The sequence below is a fragment of the Geotrypetes seraphini genome, chromosome 1 (assembly GCF_902459505.1).
Source record: "Geotrypetes seraphini chromosome 1, aGeoSer1.1, whole genome shotgun sequence".
NCBI lineage: Eukaryota > Metazoa > Chordata > Amphibia > Gymnophiona > Dermophiidae > Geotrypetes > Geotrypetes seraphini.
The window spans coordinates 33912539-33931946 of record NC_047084.1 but is presented as its reverse complement, the minus strand read 5'-3'; the positions used below and the strand labels follow the sequence as shown (position 1 = coordinate 33931946).

Genomic DNA, 19408 nt, shown 5'->3' with positions numbered 1-19408 from the left:
TTATTAAAGCTCAATACATTCATGCAGTAACAGGGAGCCGGGTCACCCTTCAAAGCGCCAGCCAGCTTCTGAATTGAAAGTAACTGTCTGCATTTTCTTCCAGCTGTTCTGTAATCACTTGCTCATTCTTTGGGATGCGTATGGCACTTTTTTCTTTTTCTGTCCCAGCTGCCCCGCCCCGCCCTTCCCCCCCCCCCAAAAAAAAAAAAAAATCGTCACCTCATGCAACCTCCTCACTTTCCTCTGGTGCTTGCTATCCCTTGTCTGTTTGAAGTGACATTACCCATGGTTTCCATGCACACGTTCTCAAGTCTATTAAATAACACAGGATGCGTCTTTTTTTCTCTTTTAAGGAGCACTCAGTCGTTCCCTGACATTGATTCAATCAACTATCGTTTAGATTCCTTTATAGTTTTGGGTGGGTTAAAAACCTGATATATTCTCTTGAGACATTAAGTCCTGTTTATTAAAAAGTGATCAAACTAAGGTTGAAGTTGTGTTTTGTTTTGTTTTTTTCTAGAGCTGGCAGAAGAAGCTTTGTCTTACCATAATCCGAGGTCATATGCCGCACACCTTCACAATGCCACAACGACTACAGAAGCTAGAAGGTACTGCGGTCTTGCGTCATTGTCCCCGAAAAAGCAGAGGTAGTGTGATGTCAGGATGCCGGTGACGTACTGCGTGTAAGTGCGTCCGCACGTTGTATTCGGTCGGCACCGGCGCGGTGCAGCGCAGCCAAGGAGAGATTGCGGCGCAGCCATTAGTGGAGCTGCTGTAGAAAGCAGCTCGGTGTGGACCTTGCTTTGGCGGTTGCTGCCGGGGCGACGTGGAATGCAACAAGGAACCGGCTGGGGTGGCAAAGGGGGGGCAGCCAGTTGTTTTGGTGGGACATTTGCCACCCCCCTGCCCCTTCGTCGCGACGCCATTGCGAGTACACCAGGAATCCATTTGGAAAATATCTTGTAAATCCACTTAAGTGCGAGTCTTCGTCTGTGCAAAATGGGGTAAGCGTTTGATGTTGACAACTGTATGAAGGCAGTGGTCCTTAAGTAGGGTTATGTCCCAAGTGTACCGTTACATTTATTGACAGTTGAATGTGTGCTCTGATTTTGCTATTCCTGGAAATCCACAGGAGGAAAAAAAAACCCAAAAACCTTTACATTTTGTACTATTTCTCATTTCCAGTTGGCATACTGTTTCCTTCCAAAAATGGTTATTTTTATAATTATTCTAGTGATGGGTTATTTTTTTAATTATTCTAGTGTTGTTGAAGGTTATCAGTTGAAACACATTTATTAATATTTAGTTAGTGAAAAAATGCAGACAAACTATTCTACAATGAAATGCAGAATCTTAGCCTAATGAAGCCCTGTTGGGCGAGAGGGTATTGTCTCCAGGCCTTTTTTTCCCTCAAGTCCTTGGTACATTGTGTACGGTTCCTCTTACCAGGTTTTCATAAAAGAAAAATGTCTAATTGGAGTAATGCACCTTCAGAAGTGTGTAGGATAAAATTACCCATCTGATATCGAATGAACAAGTAAAGTACTGTGTTCAACTTTTTAAAGTTGCTCTTTTTTCCCTACAAACTTAATTTTGTTACATTATTTTATTTGACAAAGAATTGGATTAGATTGAGTTATGTAATGGCTGTGGTGTCATATTTAAGTCGGTATGCACCAATACAATTTGCTTACTGAATATGAGGTTCTAACTACAGAGGTGTTAGGGGACTTAAAAGAAGATTGAAAAATTTGACATTTAACAATGTATTGCATTCAAGTTAAGCTTAAGACTTACCCTGTATATCTAAACCCTGCACAAGATAATTTTATTCTAATATGTAATTTTGTAATTGTTGGGATCCTTTCCAGCAGCCCTCCTTAGAAAATAATATTTCACACTCATAGCAAGTAAGAATCAACACATCCTGTGATATTACTAATGACATCTAGTAACTTGGACCAAACACACCATTCTGTGGAAGGTAATGTAATGTAATTTATTTCTTATATACCGCTACATCATATTTGTTAGGTAGTTTGTGATAGTGCTAGTGTTGGAGTTGGAAACCAGGCTGTTGTACATATCATTGGTTATTTGAAATTTATGTTAAATTATGTTTTAAAATGTTGCTTTTGATATATCTTTGAAAAACTGTAAGTGCACTATTATGGGGAGGGGGGGGATGTCTGTAAAGGAAAAAAAAATAGATTCCTGCAGAATTTGATTGTGTTGTGAGGGCTTGCCTTTCCTCCACTGCTGGTTGGTGGGGAACTTGGCTGACTCACTGAATGACAATCGCCTTCTTAACAGCTTACCTGCAGTATTTCATCCATGTGCTCTCCTTGAAAGACCTGAACCACAAACAACTCTGTTAAGTACTCTTTGATTTTATTCTTAATTTCAATGTCTGGTTTGCTGTCTGATATCTATTCTCAGAATTTTAATTGCTTAGTTAGACTGTGCTGACTGTATTTGTTTTGTGGTGTACTGCTCTGTTTCAAACCTAGACCTCTCCCTCCTAACAAAAAGCTCTTTCTCCCTTTCTGGCTAATCCTGATACAAGAGGGGATAGCCTTTTCAAACTGACTCATTCGTGCTGCTATTTTTTCTAAACTTTCCTAACTTGGTTTCTTGAACTGTAGACTAGCTTTGTAAGGTCTATTTTCCATTGTGAGAGTTTGGATAGGTAGCAGATTAAGTCTTGCATCTGGTTTATTGGGCAGGAACTTGCTATATATACACATAGTGGAGATTTTTGGCTATACTGTAAAGAGAAAAATTAGATTCTAGCAGAATTTGGTTGTGTTGTGAGGGCTTGCCCTTCCAGTGCTGGTTGATGGGGAACTTGGCTGACTCATTATAATTTATAGTCCCTCCCTCCTATCCACCCACCCCAGGGTTTGCTATATATATAGACAACCCAATAATTAGGAAAACTCTTCAGTCAATACTCATTCCAACCAATCGGATGACTTTTATTCAGTGCAATCATTGTGGTGTCCTAATTCCAAGGCACACCATCTGGAAACTTAGGGCTTGCCCCATCTGTCTTCAGCTTTCTAGTATTAAGGATGAGCTCTGTAAACTTAAACAGGAATTGGATGCAATCAAAGCAGCTTCCATCACTCCACAGAATCATATCAATTTATCACCACTGCCTCAAAGAATAAAGCAATAAATGGATCATGGTAGGGTCAGGTAGACTGTGACATGTGATACAGAAACATCCACCCTCACAATTGCACCTACAGAATTCTTTTGCTCCATTAGAGCATTGCAGTGCTCAAAAAAGAATTGAGATGGAACCAGAACCAGTGAAAGTGACTCATGAAGAAAAAATAAGAAAGCTCAAACCAGAAAATTATTGCTATTAGAGGATTCCATCATTATAGAGGCATTAACAATGGAAGACAAGTCAAGGAGCCTAAAATAGTGAAATATCTCCCAGGATCCTCGGCTACCAGGAAATACCAAATAAATACTGTCTATAATTAAAGAGGAAACTAAGAATTCTAAACCTAATATTGTTATTCACTTGGGAACAAATGACCTAGCCAGCAATATTACTGTGCAGAAAGCTTTTCGGGAGCTGGAGGAGATATTAAAACTTTATTTAGAGACTGTAGCTTTCTCAGAAGTACTGCCTACATATGGAAAAGGAGAGGGAAGAGAATTAAATACTGAGATTTTCAATAGGTGGCTCAGAACCTGGTGTCATGAAGAAGGCTTTAGGTACATAGGAGGATGGGGAAATACAAGGTAAAACAAGAGAATATATTGTAATGATGGGTTGCATCTTACTATGGCAGGTAAAATAATCCTTGCTGAGAAATTCAGGCATTATGTTTCTAGGTGTTTAAACTAGAAGTTGTGGGTGGCATATGGATGCAGGTCACTTCGGGTGGCCACTCCTAGCAAAAGACAGGATGTCACAGTAGTAAAGATAACAATGTAAATAACAATCTTAGCAGTTAACTTCTTAGCAATGCAGTAGGGAGTGAGACTAGGCAAAAAAATTATAGTGCCACCATTGAAAGGTAGCTGGAAAGCAATGACAACAAATGTTCGAAGTCTAAGCAACAAAGTTCATGGCCCTCCAGGCTCTGATGTTAGAGGCAAACTTAGATGTTATTGCTATCACAGAGACATGGTTCAGTGATTCCCATGGAAAGCTAACATATAATCTTTTTAGGAAGGCCAGGGATGGCCGAAAAGGTGGAGGAGTAGCTCTCTAAGTGAAGAACAATATCCAAGCAACTGAAATGCAAGAAGCCTGGGGAAAGGAGGAAGTGATATGGATTGATTTGATAAGAGAAGATGGAACCTCTATCTACGTGGGAGTTATCTACAGACCTCTGACACAACCTGAGCAACTTGATAAAAATCTGGTTGCAAATATCCAGAATTTGGGAAAGAAAGGGGACATGCTACTGCTGGATGAGTTCAACCTGCAGAAGACATCTTTATAGTAACCCCTGTTAAAGGTAACTTTGTCGATACCACAGCACACATAGGAAGACTGATCAATGACATCTGTGTATGGGCTACAGCGAACTCTTGAAACTGAATAAATTAAAGACCAAAGTCTTATGGTTCAGGAACTAGAGCACATTACGTTACCTTACACCGACCTAGTGTTGACAACTGGCGAAATGCTTAAACTGAAACAGTCCTCAAAGGTTCTGGGGGGTGATCCTAAATTCAAATGTCACTTGCACAGACCAAATTAACACATTGGTCAGGAAATTATTCAATCAGATCAGTGCTAAGTCAGTCCAACTTCAGAACAATCGCACAAATGGTCCTCCTCTCATACCTGAATTACGCAACTCCATATATATCAGTATTGCAGAATATGATTACAAAAGACTACAATTGCTCCAAAACACAGCAGCTAGATTGATTTTCCAAAAGGGTAAATATGAAAGCCACTCCTGAAGGAGTTACACTAGCTTCCCGTGAAGAGAAGAATGCAATACAAGATGACCTGCATGGTCTGCAGGATTTAGACAGACATCACGGTTACACAATCCTTCCTCAATGCAAGAGCACATCAGTGGTACAAACCAGCCTTCCCCCTCCCCCCTTCACGCATATTTAAGAAAAAGTTACATTATCCCAGGACAAGCAGGCGGGTATTCTCACATGTGGGTGACGTCATCCGATGGAGCCCGGTTGCAGACGCCTCACAAGAAGACTTGCTTGAAGAAACTCGAAGTTTCAAGTCGCCGCACCGCACATGTACGAGTGCCTTCCCGCCCAGCGTAGGGCACGTCTCCTCAGTTCTTAGTTTTCCGTGGAGCCGAGAAGTCCGTCTTCGACTCTCTGCGTTAACTTTGTTACTTGTGCCTTCTCTAACCGCGGTTTGTGTTTATTTTCTTCACGAATCGCTGTTTTTTGTCTATTTTATTTTCGGTTAAAAAAAAAAATTTTTCTTCTTCCATTCGTTTTTTGGGGACGGCCTCTCGGCCGCAGCCCAACGACTTCGATCTTAGGTGGCTGTTTTCACTTCTATGTCCCGGCCTGCTACGGGCTTCAAGAAGTGTAGCAAGAGTCAGCACGTGATCTCTATTACGGACCTTCACCATTGCTACCTCAAGTGCCTTGGGCCTAAGCATCATCCTAGATCGTGCCTGCCTTGCCAAACGCTTCAGCCTCGTGCATTTAAGCTTCGTTGTATTCTGGTGGACAAGCTTTTCGACATCAATTCATCTGAACCTTCGACTTCAAAGATGACCTCGACTTCGATTTCTAAGGTGGCCTCGACCTCGTCCTCGAAGATGACTTCGGCTTCGGCTGATGGTCCTCCAGCTTCTACTGCTTCCACCTCGAGCCTCATCAGACCTTCGTCTTTTGCAGCAGCTCTTACCTCATCGATATCTGCTGTATCTTCCTCTGTTTCCTCAGGTCAGATAGCTCAGCAGACTGTTCCAGCGGTAGTGATTAAAGTGCCTAAGACTACCAAGTCGAAGCACAATCACACTACCCCGAAGGAACCTCCAGCCAAGGCAAGTGGACCGGTTTCAGACCTTGTCGGAGAAGCACATTGTTCAGTTCCTTACTAACATGGGACCGAAGCTTCTCCCTCTTATCCAGCCTGGGCATGTAGCAGACTCCCACGAGGTCGAGCCGCTTTCCTTGCCTCAGTCTCATCCTCCACACTCTTTGCAGGGAGCAGTCTCTGCGAGTGTCTGGCCTGGCATCTCAGCACGTTCAGCGAAGAGCAGAATCTTTACATATGCCTCGACAGGATTCCTCACACTCTATACAAGGAGCAGAGTCTTTGAGAGTGCATCGAGGTTCCTCTACCTCTCTCCATTCTTCGACGAGGTCTCATCGCTCTTCGAGATCTGCTTCCAGGCACAGTTCTCATCATTGCTCGAGGCCTTCATCGAGCCATGCTTCCAGACATGGCTCTTCCTCTAAGCGTCGTTTTACTCCACCTACTCCTCGTTTGAGGTCTCCCATGCCGGACCTTGAGGATATTCCACATTCCATTGCCTCGTCCAAGTCACCATATTCATCGGATGACTTTTTACATGCTGAAGCTTCATCTTCGACACAGGAGATCTTCAATAGGTGCCTCGACGTCCTCGAGTCCTTCTCGGGGCTAAGCCTTGGCGGATCAACTCTCATTCTTATCTTTTCTATGTCAGATGGCTGTGGACTTGGATCTTAAATTGGATACTGGCTCCAAATACTCCAAGGAGTATCTCGAAGTCGTGTATCTTCCTCAACCTCCGGCTGAGTCACTTAAGCTTCCCTTTCATAAGCTTTTAAATCAGACTTTTGCTCGGTGCACGGAGACTCCTTTTTCCTTACCAGCTGTTCCAGGAAAATTGGATTCTCGCTATAAAACTGTTCATCGCAAAGGGTTTGACAACTCTCAGTTATCTCATCAATCCCTTCTTGTTGAGTCCTTTTTGAAGAGATCCCATCCTTCCAAGGTCTATGCCACCGTACCCCCTGGAAGAGAAGGAAAAACTATGGACAAATGTGGACGTCGCATCTATCAAAATGCCATTATGTCTTCTAAAGTCCTCAATTATAATTTTCATTTTATTACTTATTTTGAGTTCCTTATTTCTCTACTTACACAGTTCATGAGTTATTTGGATCCTCAAAAGCACTTTGAGTTTCAAGAAGTTATTGCTTCTTTATCTCAGCTTCGTTTACATCTTCTCCAGTCATCTTATGATGCCTTCGAGTTGTCTGCTTGAGCAGCTGCTTTTTCTGTGGCTATGCGTCATCTTGCCTGGCTTTGTACCATTGATATGGACCCTAACCTTCAGGACCGCTTAGCTAATATTCCTTGTGACGGCAATGACCTCTTTGACGAATCTATCGAGGCAGCCACCAAGAAATTGTCTGACCATGAAAAGTCCTTTGCTTCCATTGTCAGACCTAAGCCAAAGTCAACTCCTGCTAAGCCCGCACGCCCTCCTCCTATTTATCAGTGGCGATTTGCTCCGAGACAGGCTCCTTATACTTGCCCTCCTCTTAAGAAGCAGCAGCCTCCAAAAGAGCAGCATAAACCTCAACCTTCTGCTGCACCTAAGGCTTCTCAGCCTTTTTGACTGCTTAGAAGAGAGCATAACCTCCATCGTTCTGCCTCTGCCTTCTTTTTCCCCTATAGGAGGTCATCTCCATCTTTTTTACCACGATGGACGACAATTACATCAGACCTCTGGGTACTTACCATTATCCAGGAAGGATTCTCTCTTCATTTCAATCAAGTTCCTCCGGACCTTCCTCCAAGAGAGTATCCTTCCAGTCCATCCCAGACCGCCCTTCTTCTTCAGGAAGCTCAAGCTCTGCTTCGCCTCCATGCTATCGAGCCAGTTCCTCTGGAACAACAGAACAAGGGATTTTACTCCCGTTACTTCCTTGTTCCGAAGAAGACGGGCGATCTGCGACCTATTCTGGATCTCAGGGCTCTCAACCAATTTCTAGTCAAAGAAAATTTTCACATGTTGTCCTTGGCATCCCTTTATCCCCTTCTTGAGTAGAACGACTGGTTATGTTCTCTGGATCTCAAGGAGGCCTACACTCCTGTTCCTATACATCTGGCCTCCCGTCAATATCTCAGATTTCGGGTGGGGAATCTGCATTATCAATACAGAGTGCTGCTCTTTGGCCTGGCTTCATCTCCCAGAGTGTTCACCAAGTACCTGGTAGTGGTGGCAGCAGCTCTATGGAACCATGGTCTTCAGATATTTCCCTATCTCGACGACTGGCTCATCAAAGACTCAACATCTCAAGGGGTTATTCTAGCGACCCAACGGACTACCTGGTTCCTCCAAAGTTTGGGATTCGAAATCAACTTTCCCAAATCTCAACTTCAGCCTTCACAGACTCTACAATTCATTGGAGCTGTTCTGGACACTGTCCAACTCAGAGCATTTCTTCCGCAACATCAATTGGACACTCTTCGTCAACTTTGTCATACAGTATCTTCCCGCTCCTCCATCTCAGCGAGACACATGATGGTACTTCTAGGTCACATGGCCTCCACAGTACACGTGATTCCTTTTGCCAGACTTCACCTCAGAATTCCTCAGTGGACCCTGGCAACTCAATGGATGCAAGTTTGCGACCCTCTTTCTCAACACATATCAGTCACTCCTTCCTTGAAACAATCTCTCCGTTGGTGGATGCTCTTTTCCAATCTTTCCAGAGGCTTGCTTTTTCAAACGCCCCCACATCAGAAGGTCCTCACGACAGACTCTTTGACCTATGCTTGGGGCGCTCATTTTGATGGTCTCCGTACTCATGGCCTCTGGACTCGTATGGATCGTCAGTGTCATATCAATCTGTTGGAATTCAGCGATCCTCAAAGCTCTCAACGCTTTTCAACATCTGCTTCACGACCGAGTAGTCCTCATTCGAATGGACAACCAAGTCGCCATGTATTATGTCAACAAACAGGAAGGGACGGGATCTGCCTCCCTTTATCAGGAAGCTCTGAAGGTTTGGGACTGGGCAATTCGCCACAATACCTTACTCAAAGCTGTCTACATTCAAGGGGTGGAAAATTGTTTAGCAGACAACTTGAGTCGTCTTCTACAACCTCACGAATGGACAATCCATTCCTTGCCTCTTCATCACATTTTTTCACAATGGGGAACGCCTCAGATAGATCTTTTTGCAGCTCCCCACAACCACAAACTGCCTCAGTTCTGCTCCAGGATTTACTCTCCTCATCTCCTTGAGGCAGATGCGTTTCTTCTGGACTGGACGCACCTTTTCCTCTATGCATTTCCTCCATTCCCTCTCATCCTCAAGACTCTGGTCAAGTTGAAGAACGATCATGCCACCATGATTCTAATCGCTCCTCGGTGGCCGAGACAACCCTGGTACTCCCTTCTACTTTAACTCAGCAGCAGGGAGCCATACCTTCTACCAGTTTTTCCTTCTCTGCTTACACAGAGTCAAGGATCTCTGCTTCATCCCAACCTGCAGTCGCTCCACCTGACAGCTTGGTACCTCTCAACATAACTCCTCTTCAGTTTTCTCAATCTGTAAGAGATGTTTTAGAAGCTTCTAGGAAGTCTACCACTATCATCAAAAGTGGACTAGATTTTCTACCTGGTGTTTTTCTCATCATAAGGAGCCTCAGCATTCCTCCTTATCTTCTGTTTTGGACTACCTTTTGCACTTATCCAATTCTGGCCGCAAGTCTACATCGATCTGAGTCCATCTCAGTGCAATTGCGGCTTTCCATTAGCCTATTGAAGGAAAACCCCTCTCTGCTCATCCAGTGGTTTCCAGATTCATGAAAGGACTCCTATAGTTTGGGACCTCAATGTTGTCGTTACTCAATTAATGAAGCCTCCATTTGAACCAATTGATACAGCTCATCTGAAGTATCTCACTTGGAAAGTGGTATTTCTCATTGCCCTCACTTCTGCCCGAAGAGTTAGTGAGCTGCAAGTTTTAGTTGCTGATCCACCTTTCACTGTCTTCCATCATGACAAAGTGGTTCTTCGTACTCATCCTAAATTCCTCCCTAAAGTGGTCTCGGAATTTCAACTAAATCAATCCATTGTTCTTCCAGTATTTTTTCCAAAGCCTCATTCTCATCCTGGAGATTCAGCTCTTCATACTCTGGACTTCTACTTGGAACGCACCAAACCACACAGAACTGCTCTTCAACTTTTTGTTTCCTTCAATCCAAATAAGTTGGGCCATCCTATTTCTAAGCGTTCTATTTCCAACTGGATGGCGGCTTGTATCTCTTTCTGCTATGCCCAGGCTGGATTACCTCTTCACAGTAAAGTCATAGCCCATAAAGTCAGAGCAATGGCAGCTTCAGTAGCTTTCCTCAGATCTATACCTATTGAGGAAATTTGTAGAGCTGCTACTTGGTCTTCGGTTCATACCTTCACTTCTCACTATTGTCTGGATACTTTTTCCAGACGGGATGGACAGTTTGTCTAAACAGTATTACAAAATTTATTCTCCTAAATTGCCAACACTCCCACCATCCCATTCTGGTTAGCTTGGAGGTCACCCATATGTGAGAATACCTGCCTGCTTGTCCTGGGATAAAGCACAGTTACTTACCGTAACAGGTGTTATCCAGGGACAGCAGGCAGCTATTCTCACAACCCACCCACCTCCCCTGGTTGGCTTCTCTGCTAGCTATCTGAACTGAGGAGACACGCCCTACGCTGGGTGGGAATGCACTCGCGCATGCGCGGTGCGGGCGACTCGATACTTCGAGTTTCTTCAAGCAAGTCTGCTTGTGAGGCATCCTCATCCGGGCTCCATCAGATGACGTCGCCCATATGTGAGAATAGCTGCCTGCTGTCCCTGGATAACACCTGTTATGGTAAGTAACTGTGCTTTGCAGTTACTTCTTCCTTAATGCAAGGACACATCAATGGTACAAACTAGCCTTCCCCCTCCTCCTTCACACGTACTTAGGAAGCTCCTGCATGAATCAACGTTCGTGTACTAGGGATCCAAGATATGGAACGGTTTCTCTCTCCACCTGCGTTAACCGTGCCAGGAAGAAACTTAGGACCCACCTTTTCTCTTTTGACTTAAAACCAAATCTCAGGAGCCTACCTCCTATTCTTCATTCAATATTTACATCCTCAGTTCTTAATCTTATTGTAAACCACATTGAATCCTTGCTGAAATTTGTGGTATATAAAGAAAAAATGTATGGTATGTGTATTGGAAAGTTCCATCTGCGGAATCGGAAAGAAGCAGAGAGATTGTTGATGCCTTTAAAAATGCTCTTCTGAGGCAAATGGTGATGGAACCTATGAGAGAAGAAATGATACTGGATCTAGTGCTCACAAATGGGGAAGTGTATCTAGTATCCAAGTTGGTGCCTATCTGGGTGGTGAGCAGAGTTTTAGTTCTGCCCTGCTCATGGATGCACTGAAATAATGATAATTGTACAAATATTTCCGATAAAATACTGTATATTAAAATTTAACATACATCTTGTTTCAAAAGGCATTTATTTGTACAATGGAGGCACATTACAAGTCAGATAGTGTAAATGCAACTTCCCTGACTTAACGCCCTCAAAATTCCATTCTGCTAGATTCACTTATATATACCTAATATATGATGACATTTTACTGCCTGCATATAATTGGTCAAGAATACTTGATACCATATAAGGCACTTGCATGCATATTGGGGGAGTGTCTGCCCCTCACACAAGAATTCCTAAAAAGTACATTTTAATACTATCTTTTCTAATAAAGAAAGATACAGAAGAAACCAGGAAAAAGTATTACAATATAATATACTTATAGAGGAAAATTTATCCATACACACAGCTTTAAATCATTTCTCCTTAAAAGTCAAACTGCTGCTCCCATGTTACTGAGTCACTTTAGAGCATGCACTGAAAATCCTGTGTCTCAGTGAAAGAGAAAGGGGAGTGACCAATCCATTCCAACAAACCCTACGTTTTCCTATTTGAATCCTCAAATACATTTTTTAGGTAATTATATTTCAATCTGAACCCTTAAATATGAATGTTCCTACATTAATAGTTTACTAAAATTTAATATCATATATGCATTTTGTATATCCAATTAGCATTTCTAACTTTATCCTGCAAAAAAGAAGAGGGAACCCCCCTCCCCTGGAATGTAATCTCTGTAGTGAGAAGAAAAGTCCATCTCTATAGCACCCAGGTCAAAAGCCAAACCTTATTTGCCACAGGTCTCTGGAGACCAGACTGGGCACACATTGAAACAATGGAACTTCATAAAACTAAGCAACAGCCTGGGCTTATCTTTTCTAGTCTTCCACAAAGCTATCAAATTCATTTCTAGGGTCCTAAGAGAATGCTGCTCTCTTCCTATTTCCAGTGACCTCAGCACAAAACACATACTTAGATCAATATCTTATCCCATATTTGTCTTATCTGGTTTGTGTTCTGGCTTATCCAATTGTAATTTTATATAGCCACTCATAAAGCCTTCTCTTGGATTAAGTTCCCTGTCTTATGAATATATATTCCCTCACTAGTAAAATCCAAAGTGAGAAGACAGCTTAGTGGCTATTTTATATTTCATGCTTGCCTATTCCACCACATCTGTCCATTTTTAATAGGCTGCCACCCCCAGGTTCATTTGAGCCAAAGGGCCGCATCAGTGGTAATGATCATCACACAGTTTGATATAGCAGCTAAAATGGGTGGCGGCAATACAAAGACTTGGATTTCAAACGTGTGGACTTTAGTAAAATGAGGGAGTACCTGAAGAAAGAGCTGACAGGCTGGGAGAATATAAGAGAAGTGGAAAAACAGTGGTCCAAGTTGAAAGGAGCAATAAAATTGGCCACCAACCTTTATGTGAGGAAAATTAAACAAAAGCAAGAGAAAAAGTAAACAGATCATTTTCCAAAGAAGTAATGGAGAAAATAAAGGCACAAAAGCTGGCGTTTGTGAAATGTAAAAAAAATTCAAGAAGAGAAGCACAGAACGGAATACTGGATGAAATTGAAAAAAGCTAAGGGAGAGATATGTCTGGCAAAAGCACAAGCAGAAGAGCAAATGGCTTGAAACGTAAAAAAGGATGACAAAATTTTTTTCAGGTATATTACTAAAAGGAGGAAGGCATGTAATTGAGACTGAAAGAAGCTTCAAACTGCTATGTGGAGACTGATGAGGAAAAAGCTAACTTACTAAACAAATACTTCTGCTTCTGTGTTCACAGAAGAAAATCTTAGAAAAGGACCGCAATGGGCTGGCAAAATTACACTTGAGAATGGAGTGGATACTGCACTGTTCACACAAGAAAGTGTTTATGAACAACTTGAAAAAATTGTAGGTGGACAAATCCATGGAACTGGATGGCATCCATCCCAGGATACTGAAGGAGCTCGGAGAGGTTCTTGTGAGTCCTCTAAAAGATTTGTTCAGTAACTCCTTAGAGACGGGAGAGGTTCCGCTGGACTAGAAAAGACGTGATCCCTCTTCACAAAAATGGTCGCAAAGAGGAAGTGGGAAATTACAGGTCAGTAAGCCTCACTTTGGTTGTTGAAAAAAATTATGGAAGCGTTGCTGATGGAAAGGATAGTGAATTTCTTGGAATCCAATGGGTTACAAGATCCGAGGCAACATGGCTTTACTAAAGATAAATCATGCCAAACAAACCTGACTTAATTCTTTTATTGGGCAATCAGAGAATTGGATTGAGGTTGTGTGCTAGATGTAATTTACTTAGATTTCAGCAAAGCCTTTGACATGGTTACTCATAGGAGGTTCTTGAATAAACTTGACAGGCAGAATTTAGAGCCCAAAGTGGTGAACTGGATTAGAAACTGGTTGACGGACAGAAGCCAGAGGGTGGTTAATGGAATTCACTCGGAGGAAGGAAAGGTGAGTAGTGGATTGCCACAAGGATCGGTGTTGGGTCTGATTCTATTCAGTAAATTTTGTGAGCATCATTGCGGAAGGGTTAGAAGATAAGGTTTGCCTTTTTGCGAATGATACCAAAATTTGTAACAGAGTGGACACCCTGGAGGGAGTGGGAAACATGAAAAAGGATCTGCAAAAGTTAGAGGAATGGTCTAATGTCTGGCAACTAAAATTCAATGCAAAGAAGTGTAGAGTTATGCACCTGGGGAGTATGTGCTGAGAGGTGAGAGGCTAGTATGCACGGTTGGGAAGAGGGACCTTGGAGTGATAGTGTCTGAGGATCTGAAGGCAATGAAACTGCAACAAAGTGGTGGCTGTAGCCAGAAGAGTGCTAGGCTGTATAGAAAGAGGCACAACCAACAGAGGAAAGGCGGTGTTGATACCCCACTTGGAATACTGTGTTCAGTTTTGGAGGCCATATCTGTGTAAGGATGTAAAACGATTTGAAGCGGTCCAGAGAAAATTGACAAAAATAGTATGGGGTTTGAGCCAAAAGATGTACAAGAAGAGATTGGAAGACCTGAATATGTATACTGTAGAGGAGAGGAGGGACAGGGGAGGTATAATACAGACATTAAAATACTTGAAAGGTATTAATATAGAAACAAATCTTTTCCATAGAAAGGAAAATGTTAAAAATAAAGGGCATGAATTGAAGTTGCAGGGCAGTCTTAGAAGTAATGTTAGGAAATTCTTTTTCACGGAGAGGGTGGTGGATGCCTGGAATGCCCTCCCAAGGGAGGTGGTGATGAAACGGAGGTGGAATTCAAAAAGGGTGGGATGAACATACAGGATCTCTAGAAAATGATTGGTATAAAACTAACTAAGGCTGGTACTGGGCAGTCTTGCAATGTCTGTGTCCTTTATATGGTAATTTGGTTTAGGATAGACTGGGGAGGGTTTTGATGGAAACTCTAGTGACAGAATAGTTAGGATAGTCTGCAGTGAGCTTCAATGGAAACTCTGGTAGTGGAAACCTAATGATGATACTGGGTAGACTTCTATGGTCTATTGCCCCAAAATATTAAAGAAAAGGCAATCTAAACATGAATGCATAAGAAGTGTGAATGTTGGCAGACTGAATGGAACATTCAGTTCTCTATCTGCTGTCATTTACTATGTTACTATGTAATTTGGGGTGATGTGATCTGGCATGGATAGCAGTATTGCACTAACAATTTGGAGATCCTGCACGGTGACACCAGGAAATTCTTTTTCACTGAAAGGGTGGTTGATCGCTGGAATAGTCTTCCACTTCAGGTGATTGAGGCCAGCAGCGTGCCTGATTTTAAGGCCAAATGGGATCGACACGTGGGATCTATTCACAGAGTAAAGGTAGAGGAGGGTCTTAAGGGTGGGCAGACTAGATGGGCCGTGGCCCTTATCTGCCGTCTATTTCTATGTTTCTATCCTTGAACTTGTATTACAACTGTTGTGGGGGTATGGCTTGCTTCAAGTCATCTTATGCCAGTCACGTTCCAGAGCTGCTCTCAGATTTCCACTTTATGGGCAGCTGCTTTTTGTGTTTCTGTGGCTTCCCTTTTTAGGGCAAGTGTTACTTAGTATACTTTTCTTCATTCCTGGTATTGCTGAAGCTTTCCAGCATTTTAAAAAAAATTATTTTTGGTTACGCTGTTGGCAGAGCTCTTTTATGACAGCTTTTGATAAGTCACTTGGCTGTTAATCCTTTTTATTCTCTTTGAGATGTCTGTTTTTAAGTGGGGTTTTTTTTTTTCACTTTGATTTTGCATCACATGTTTGATTTTTGTTGATGGCAATGAAGATGAAATGTATAACTGCAGTCAGAAGACCTGTTTGTAACAGTATAAGCCTGTGCAGCATCTCCTCTTGGATGCCACTGAGTGCCATCACATTTTGACGATGTGACTACAGTCTCATCTAGAAGACTTGAAGTCCAGCTCCAAGAATTGCACTGATTGCTGAAGACTCATCTCCCTTTCCCTCCCTAGTGAATGAGATGGTTCTGTTTTCAGCTGGTGCCAAGCAATGAGTTCTTGGCAATTTAAGCACAAAACTGAGAAGAAATTGTGCTATCAAAGAAGGATCTTCAAATAACTTGGAGCTGAGGTTAGTTGGAAAGGGGATGAGATTCGATGTACTGCCTTTCTGTACTACAGCTGTACCTAATAGCATATTTTACTATTTAGCTGAATATGAATAATGGGCATAAAGCTTTAATATAACAAATAATAAAAGAAAGAAGCAACTGAAATTGGAGATCAAGTGTTTATTTCAGTAGGATTTAGCATAGTAGAGTCCTGGATCATTCATAATAGAACTGAAATCACTATTTGGCCAAATAATGTATTTGGGGCTAAATTTGAATCAAATATGAATATTTGGTACAACCTTAGTTACAATCAAACAGTTTACATAAACTCATTTTAAATCTGTGGCGGTGGAGGGTTAAATGACTTGCCTGGAATCGCAAGGAAATGGGAATTAAACTCAGTTCCTCTGGTTCTCGAGCCATGGTACTAAACATTAGGCTGCTCCTCTACTCCACTGTTTGCACTTCTACTTCCAAGGTAGTTTTGCCTAAAAGGAAGCTCTGCAATCTAGAATGTATACCAGACAAGTAAAGATTGACAAGATCCAATAGAGCTTGGTCTTAATGGCTTGGTTGAACATTTCCATTTGTTTCAGTGAGCATTGTTGATAACTCAGACTTACCGAAACTGGATATTAAAAGGAAAAGTGCATTTCTGTGTTTTTTGTTGTAGTGGTGTAAAATTCTGTTATTGATTTTATAGATCCAATATAGCTACTCATAATTGCATAAGCTAGTGAAAGCAGATCGTTTTTTGTGGAGGTTTAACATGTAGAGGAAGATACTATGTTCTTGATACCGTGCTTCTCCGAAAATAAGACCTACCCCGAAAATAAGCCCTAGCATGATTTTCAGGGTAGGTCTTAATATAAGCCCTACCCCCAAAAATAAGCCCTAGTCGTAGGTAGCCGTGCTTCCCCTGCCGAACCCCCACTGGCCCTCCATCCTTCTCTCCCAACTGATTTCCACCGACTGCGACCATAAATACCTTGCTGCAGAGGAGTGTTGAGCCAGCAGCACTCAAAGGCTGCTTCACGGCCTTCTCGCTGGGGCCGTCTGTGTACTGATGAAATTTAATGTGGATAAATGCAAAGTGATGCATATTGGGAAGAATAACCCAAATCACAATTACCAGATGCTAGGGTCCACCTTGGGGGTTAGCACCCAAGAAAGGGATCTGGGTGTTATTGTAGACAATATGATAAAATCTTCCACCAAATGGGTGGCAGCAGTTGCAGCCAAAAAAGCAAACAAGATGCTAGGAATTATTTAAAAAAGGGATGGTTAAAAAGACTAAAGATATGATAATGCCTCTGTATCATTCCATGGTGCTCCCTCAGCTGGAGTATTGTGTTCAATTTTGGTCTCCTTATTTCATGAAAGATATAGTGGCACTAGAAAAGGTTCAAAGAAGAGCAACCAAGAAGGTAAAAGGGATGTAACTCCTCTCGTAAGAGGAAAGACTAAAAAGGTTAGGGCTCTTCAGCTTGGAAACGAGAATAATAATAATAATAATAATTTATTGTTTATATACCGCCAAAGCCAAAGTAGTTTGAGGCGGTTTACAATAAGAAGAGCTGGACATTCAGCGAAAAGAACAATGAAGTCTTTGAGTACATGAATATTTGTAGGGAGGAGGGGAGACAGAGTAAAGTCACATTGTAAGGGCGATTTACAATAAGAAGTAGGTTGAGGCTGTTTACAATAAGAAGGGCTGGAAATTCAGCGGGAGAAAGCAGTGAAGTCTTTGAGTACATGAATATTGGTAGGGGGAAGGGAGGCAGAGTAAAGTCACATTGAGGGACATCTAGTACAAGTAAGTGGGATGCAGGGAAAGGCTTTAGGAATTCTTGGTCACAAATCGGTTAAACAGGTTGGTTTTAACTAGTTTCTGAAGTTGAGGTAGGATGAGGAGTGCTTGATGATGCTGCTTAGCCAGTCGTTCTCTTGACTTGCTTGTAAGGCTGAGGGGAGATATGATTGAAATCTACAAAATCCTGAGTGGAGTAGAACAGGTACAATTGGATCGATTTTTCACTCAGTTAAAAATTACAAAGACTAGGGGACACTCGATGAAATTGCAGGAAATACTTATAAAACCAATAGGAGGAAATATTTTTTTTTACTCCGAGAATAGTTAAACTCTGGAATGTGTTGTCAGAGGTTGTGGTAAAGGCGGATAGCGTAGCAGATTGTAAGAGAGGTTTGGACAAATTCCTGGAGGAAAAGTCCATAGTCTGTTATTAAGATATGGGGGAAGCCATTGCTTGCCCTAGATCAGTAGCATGTAATGTTTCTACTCTTTGGGGTTTTGGCCAGGTACTAGTGACCTATATTGGCCACTGTGAGAACGGGCTACTGGACTTGATGGACCATTGGTCTGACCCAGTAAGGCTATTCTTATGTTAAATAACCACAAACATCCCCAACCTTATCCATACTCCTCCGCCATAACTACTTTGGGCTAGATCGCTGTTGGCCGATTCTCTAGCTGATTATAAAACAGCAATCAATGCACTACCAAGTTTGTATGCAAATAATTTGCATGGAGGTGCAAGTCATTTGCATGCAAATCTGACGAATCAATCGCTTAGTGAGTGATTGACACAGTGATTGACATAGTGACGGGGTAGCAGCTTCCTGTCACTGCTGTTAGGGCTTCTTTTTTTAATGGCACAGATCTGCCCTATAAAAAAAAAAGAAAAAAGCCCCCCTCCACGCTGATGGTCCTCCTGCCTGGCCGAATACCCCATGCCACCAACACCCCCCCCCCAAATTGCAGGAAGGAGTGGGCATCACTCCTGCCTTTTTTTTTTTTTGTACTTCAGTACCAAACTTCGAGCATTAATATATACTGCTTTCCAGACATTGCCCTCTTTTCCCATCCGTGAAGAGGTATTCAGTGATTTACTTACCTGAGGGCTTATATTCACCTGGAGGCTTTGATACCCTGCTCCATCACTTCTAGTTTAAAGCCCTCTTCAGTAGATTAGCCAGCCTGCTGCCAAAGACACTTCTTCCCTTTTTTTGATGGATGCACACCATCCCTGCTCAGCAGCCTTTGGAAAATCATCCCATGGTCCAGGTAGCTAAAATGCTCTCGATAACATCATCCACGTAGCCATGCATTCATCTCCAGGATGCCAGCTTCTCTGCCCTGGCCTTTACCCTCAACAGGGAGGATAGATGACAATTCCACCTGCACACTTGACTGCTTCACCTTCCCAGAGCCACAAAATCGCTTTTGATATGTTCACAGGGGTACCTGGCAGTATCGGTGCTAACGTGGATGAGTAGCATCAATAATAGTCATCAGGCTTGATTAGTTTCGACAAGCTCTCTGTAACATCTTGGATTTTGGCATCAGGCAGACTGCATACCTCTCATGACATCATGTCTGGCCTGCAGATGAATTCTTCTGTACCCTTTAGAAGGGA

General features: G+C 42.3%; 1 protein-coding gene across 1 annotated transcript in view; it reads left to right on the top strand.

Annotated features, from left to right (window-relative positions):
• The first annotated feature begins 654 nt into the window (after positions 1–654).
• The window catches only part of HOMER1 (homer scaffold protein 1), a 246911-nt gene continuing 228157 nt past the window's right edge, over positions 655–19408 (top strand). Inside the window, exon 1 of the mRNA XM_033929598.1 lies at positions 655–1004. Coding sequence (XP_033785489.1) covers positions 1000–1004 — 5 coding nt within the window. The 5' untranslated portion in view covers positions 655–999. The remainder of the gene's footprint in view (positions 1005–19408) is intronic.